The following is a 5,988-nucleotide window of genomic DNA, read 5'->3' as shown; positions in this document are numbered from 1 at the left end:
AGCACAGAACTCAGCTCTGCCATTCTGACAAAGGAGCTTGCAAAACGGATTTTATTGGTTTAATATAACTTTAGAACTGAAAAAAAAGAAGTGCCTCACATGTTGCTCTGCGCACTTATCTCCTGATTTGCTCTTTCCTGGCAAGAAATGCAGAGCAGAGATTGGGGATAATGAGAAAGAACTTAAGACAGCTAAATGCAAGAAAATTGAAAAACCATCTTTCTGCATCTTTGGCAGATGCAAAGTCAGAAGAGATGTGTCACAGGCAGTGATTGCTTTTTCTCTTTTACCTTCATGTCTTCAAAGCCTGTTATTTTCCAATGTATTTTTTAATTACTTTAAATAATTTCCCCCTTATTTTTTAAAAAAATTCTGCTCCCTTCAAATGCAACACAAGTTTTTCCATCTTAATCTAGAGAATCTGTTGGTATCTCTCCCTTTTCCCAATATACAAACACATTGAAGGATGGAGCAGCATCTTATTCACCCAACAACTGAAGCTTAAGTTTCTATAGTGAAGCTCCAGGAACAGATTTTGATGAATAACAAACATATGGGTTTGACACTGAATAATTATGCATTTTCACCTTCTTCCTAAAAATCTATCTGCTTCAGAGGAATGAACAGAGAATAATACTGTAGCACCAGTAAATCCCTAAGTGTTCAGGTTGTGAAATCAGAGCAAACTACTAAACTAAGCAGCAAGATGTTTCTCAATACCATCTAGACCAAAGCCACTACCTGCCACAGCTGACAAGGACAGCTATTTTCTACATCAGGATAAAAAGCATAAAATTGTACCTACTTGTACAAAGCAGCATTTGCAGGCACAACACATAATCTTTACATTCAGCTCTGTAACACTCTTAATAATCCCGACCGTCCCGAATGAATGGCTATGGTTTGACATAGCATGGACCGTCTCGCAGAGGAGGCACAGGCTGCGGCTCAGCCGGACCCGCGGAGGGATGGCCACGGGCTGCGGCTGCTCCGCGATGGAGATGGAGCCTGTGTCACCAGGAGACACTCGCCCGTCACCAGGTGCCGCGTCAGCAGCGAGCCCTGGGCTGAGCCGCTTTGCATCCCTCCCCAGCACGCCCCAGTCGCCTGCTAGGCTGGCAGCTCTGCTCTGCCACGGGTGTTTCAGCCTCTCTGACTGGTGAATGCTGCTGAAACAACAGCTGCGTTCACCGTCGTTTCCAACAAAGCCATAAAGGTAATGGGAGCCACTTACTCGGCACTCTCCTTCTCCTCTTTCTTATTTTCCTCTTTCCTCTTCTCCTCTTTCTTCTCCTCCTCTTTCTTCCTCACCTTCTCCTTCTTCTTCTCCTTCTTTTTCTCCTTCTCCGTCCTCTTTTCCTTCTTCTTCTCCTCCACTTTTTTCTTCTCCACTTCCTCCTCCTTCCTCTCCTTCTCCTCCTCCTTCCTCTCTTCCTTTGCCCCCTCCTTCCTCTCTTCTTTTGTCTCTTCTTTCCTCTCTTCTTTTGTCTCTTCTTTCCTCTCTTCCTTTGCCTCTTCCTTGCTCTCTTCCTTTGCCTCTTCCTTGCTCTCTTCCTTCCTCTCTTCCTTTGCCTCCTCCTTTCTCTCTTCCTTTGCCTCTTCCTTTTTCCCTTCCTTCCTCTCTTCCTTCACCTCCTCCTTCCTCTTTTCCTCCTCCTTCCTCTTTTCCTCCTCCTTCTCTTTCCTCTGTTCCTCCTCCTTCTTCCTCTCTCCCTCCTCTTTGTCCTTACTCTCTTCTTCCTCCTCCTTCCTCTCTTCCTCCTCCTTCTCTTTCCTCTCTTCCTCCTCCTTCTTCCTCTCTCCCTCCTCTTTGTCCTTTCTCTCTTCTTCCTCCTCCTTCCTCTCTTCCTCCTCCTTCTCTTTCCTCTCTTTCTCCTCCCTCTCTTCCTCTTCCTCCTCCTCCTCCTCCTCCTCCTCTCCCTCCTTGGTAGCACCCAGGGAGCACAAACACAACCTGGGAAGAAGAAACTCATTAGGTATAATCCACAAAGTATATCTCAACCTCTGCACACGAGGAGCTCCAACCCCTTTGACCAGAGATGCTCTCCCTCCCTCCTGGGTGGCTGGCCATGCTGGGGCACACTGGGCACATGCTACATCACAGCACGTTAGTGTCTACAGCTCCAAGCAGGTGGGGGGAAGAATGAGAAAAATCTTGATAACACAAGACTAAAGTCCTTGAACCTTCAGATACTCCTTGCTGCATGGGAAGATGATGTGCTTAGGGGTCACTTATTGCTGATTTTGACCAAAACCTCCCTGTTAATGAAATCCAGCCCACAGGACAGGCTGTGCTTACTGCCCATAGCTTCTCAGGCTTGTGTACTAAGGGGGAAAAAGTCTGAAAAATATTTTTGTAACTTGCCCACTGTTTTCTGGCTGAGCAGAAGAAAGCTCTGCAGAACCAGCATGGCTCAGGGCATTGCTGTGCTTACTGCAGTAGAGCATTGCCTGTGTCAGAGGTGGGGATCACTGTGCTCGCCCATGTGTGCTATAGGAAGTATTTTGGGGGTCTCACAAACCCTTTGAGTGCATGCATGGACAACTCTCACCCCCTGCTGCAATGCAGATTGCTCCTGGCTGTGAACGCATTACCCAGCCCTTGGCAGGACCTCAGCAGGGATTTCTTTTGGGAAAATTAGGGTGTATTACACAAAAACAACTACAATTTCCAAATGTCATGACAGCTGGATGAGCAGCTGTTGGGAACAAGATCCAAACCCTCTTGCCTTAGGACCAGAATCTACTTACAGGAGCCTGAGCAGGTCCTCCCTCAGCTGTGCTCTGCAGGGCACAGTGAGCATTGTGCCGATAGCTCTGCCTCTGCCTGCCCCAACCCAAATCTCAACACCTGAAGCAAAGGACATTTGCTCAAACACCTTTTGGGTCCTTCTGCTGCCTCTCTCTTTGGAAACCTTCTCCTTGGCTGCTGACTCCTCCACCAGCACTGGCAAGGAGGGATGCCCAGGGACATACTTATCCCCTCCCATGGTCACTACACTGGTGGCTGGAGAGCAAGGAGAGTTGCCCATCAACAGCATCTCCATTCTCCTACCTGTTTTCTTCTTCCTGAGGTTCCTCCTGTATGGGGGTGAGGGAATAAATGTCTGCCTCCAGCTCGGCCTTGTGGCCCAAGGCTGTCATCTCACATGTAACTTTGCTAATCCGGTCATCATCGATCTCTTCCAAGATGATGATGGTGTCCCTGGGTCCCTCAGTGCCTATATGAACTGAAACAGGAATGGGGAAAGGGAAGTGGTGAAGTGAGAGTGGCACATACTTAAGAGACCAGGGGTAGGACCAGGGCAGATCTCATGTTTCATCTGCTCAGCTGCAATGCTGGAGCAGCTCTCAGCCTGCACAGGGCTGGGCAGCCCTGGGGCTCCCATGCTGTGCCAGACAGATGTCTTGGGCCCCTTTTCCAGAAGGAAGAAGAAAATTAACCATTTTGTGCCAAGTACAGCCAAAGCCCTGTGAAGCCCTTGGGCAGCCTGGTCTAGTGGAAGGTGTCCCTGCCCATGGCAGGGGGTTGGAACCAGGTGAGTTCTAAGGTCCCTTCCAAACCAAACCATTCTGTGATTCTATGAAAACTATAACTCTGCACACAGATGAACACTGACTTCCCTGCATGCATAGCTACCTCCACCAGCAGCAACCAGACCACATTTTGTCTCTCCTTGGAAGCAGGGGCAGCTGTGGGAACAGCCCAAAGCCTTTTCTCTTGTGAATCCCCAGTGAAGCACTGCCTGCACAGCCTGAGGGCCCTGGTTCTGCAGGGCAAGACCCAACCCAGAGTCCACATTGCAACACCCAAGAACCACACAATGTCCACTCCAAACATTCCCCAAGGCATGGCTTAGGGAGAACCCCACACACCCTGCCACTTCCCACCATCACTGGGGGTGCTGTAGACCAGCTGCAAAGAGAGGAGTGCAGGTCTGACCCACAATGAGCCCCCTCCATGTCCCAGGGGTGCCCATCCTACCACGTCAGGCACACACCAGAGAAACAGGAGGAGGAAGCACATCCGCTTACTGTAAAACCAGTTTATTTTGAGATCTGCCCGACAACAAAACTTACATGTCCACAGTGAAGCTAATAGGAAATATGCAAATTCAACTACAGAAACCCACACATAGTCAGACCTGTGCAGTGTTTACCCACCCCCATGGTGGCCACACTGACTGTAGCCTGTTCCCCCTAGATCTCCTTTAATTAAACCACGGGACAGCAATCAGGGAGATGCCTTCTAAAACACGCCATGGGTTTTGGATACATTATATGAAAATGGGACACATACTAAAACTGTGGCCTAGTACATGCAGGATTAGTTATATAAACACAGGGGATGGATCTCAGGGTGGTCTCTTGGCTCATGACCCATCATTATGGTTGCCTAGATGGTCCTAAAGAGATGCAACGAGACAGTGGGAGATCACCTGTCACTGCATCAAGGGGCTTATACAAAAGATAGAGCAATACTTTTTACCAAGATCTGTAGTGACAGGATGAGGGGCAATGGTTTTAAAGTGAAAGAGGGGACATTCAGACTGGACACAAGGAAGAAATGCACAGTGAGGGTGGTGAGGCACTGGCATGAGAAGCTGTGGCTGCCCTATCCCTAGAAGTGTTCAAGGCCAAGTTGGATGAGGCTCTGAGCAACATGGTCTCGTGGAAGGTGTCCCTGCAAGTTGTCCCTGCCTATGGCAGGAGGATTGGACCAAATCATCTTCAAAGGTCCCTCACAACCCAAACCAGTCCATGGTTCCAAGGTCTGTACCCAAAACTTGGGGTGTAGGGGCTCTCACCCCACTGCACCCAGCGTGCCTGCACTGGTTGTGCCTGCCTGCACACCTCTGGCTCTCACCCCACTGCACCCAGCGTGCCAGCACTGGTTGTGCCTGCCTGCACACCCCTGGCTGGAGACAGACCCTGGGATCCCTTCCCTGCTGGCACATTCCTGCCACTGCACTTAGTGCTGCGTCCAAGAAGATGTAAGATTCAGGAGGGAACAGTCATAGCTGGGGGTAAAGGAGAATTTGGAGTAAGTTCTCTTAGGAGAGCCTGGGCAAAGGTTTTTAACCATTAATTCCTACCTATTCACTTAGAGATTAACCTCACCCACCTGATTTGCTGCTGCTAATCAGAGCCCCTTCCACTTGCTGGGAGAAAACACTCAGTTGATGGAAGAAAAGCAATAAGGATCTGACAAGAGCTGAAAGAGCTTTATAACATTACACCTCGGAGGCAGAAGTTGACTAAAAGAAGCCTGTGGGTTTCAGCTGGAGGCCTTGTGGTGAATATTTGGATGCAGGGGGTACATTGAGAGGGCCAGGAGTGCTGGGAGACTGCAGCAAGATGCTTTCTGCTGCCAAGGTGTCCTGAGTGATGCTTTTCTACCATCCTATAAACTGTAGCTCCCATCTTATAGACATTGTCCTGCAAAATCAATAGCTCCAATTCCCAGTGCTAAGTGGGACAGCCCTGGGGCTGGGGACATGCAGCCAGCATCCTTGCACCAGCCTTGTGTCCCCACTTCCCCATCTGGAAAGGAGCTAGAGACCATTTGCAGATTCCCCTTTGCTTTTCCTCCCCAGCTGTGCTTTCTCCTCAGGTTGGTCTCATTTGGGTGTGGGAAGGGCTGGTTTGCCACGGTCTTCGTTTTCCGTTTGTTTCAGAGGCGCTAAGCCCCTTTGCCCCCTGAAACAAAAGGAGAAGGAAAACATTAATGAGCATGCTGGCAGTTTTATGCCAGGGCAGATGTCTTGCTCAACCCAATCTCTCCCTTCCTCGGGCACATTAAGTGACATGGAGATGCCTCAAGGCACCAAAGTGAGCTATAACACCAGCCAGGTGTGCACCAAGGCTGCTTGCCTGGCAGATGCAGCAGCATTGCTGGCTGTGCCTCTTTCCGAGGTCCGTGGCAGCAGACAGGCCTCCAGTTTGTACAAACACGTGGAAAAATGCCTTCTGCCAGGATTTTCTGCT

General features: G+C 49.5%; 1 protein-coding gene across 1 annotated transcript in view; it reads right to left on the bottom strand.

Annotated features, from left to right (window-relative positions):
* CNGB1 (cyclic nucleotide gated channel beta 1) overlaps positions 1-5,988 on the bottom strand; it is a gene marked incomplete at its 3' end in the record, with an annotated part of 23,793 nt that overhangs the window by 13,940 nt on the left and 3,865 nt on the right. The window contains exons 9-10 of the mRNA XM_009077062.1: positions 3,056-3,230; positions 1,543-1,954 (exon numbers count right to left, since the gene is read on the bottom strand). Of these exons, the coding sequence (XP_009075310.1) occupies positions 1,543-1,954; positions 3,056-3,230 (587 nt within the window). The remainder of the gene's footprint in view (positions 1-1,542; positions 1,955-3,055; positions 3,231-5,988) is intronic.

This window comes from Acanthisitta chloris, unplaced genomic scaffold (assembly GCF_000695815.1).
Source record: "Acanthisitta chloris isolate BGI_N310 unplaced genomic scaffold, ASM69581v1 scaffold14296, whole genome shotgun sequence".
Classification (NCBI taxonomy): Eukaryota; Metazoa; Chordata; class Aves; order Passeriformes; family Acanthisittidae; genus Acanthisitta; species Acanthisitta chloris.
Note: the sequence above shows the minus strand (reverse complement) of the source record. Positions and strands in the feature narration are given on the sequence as shown.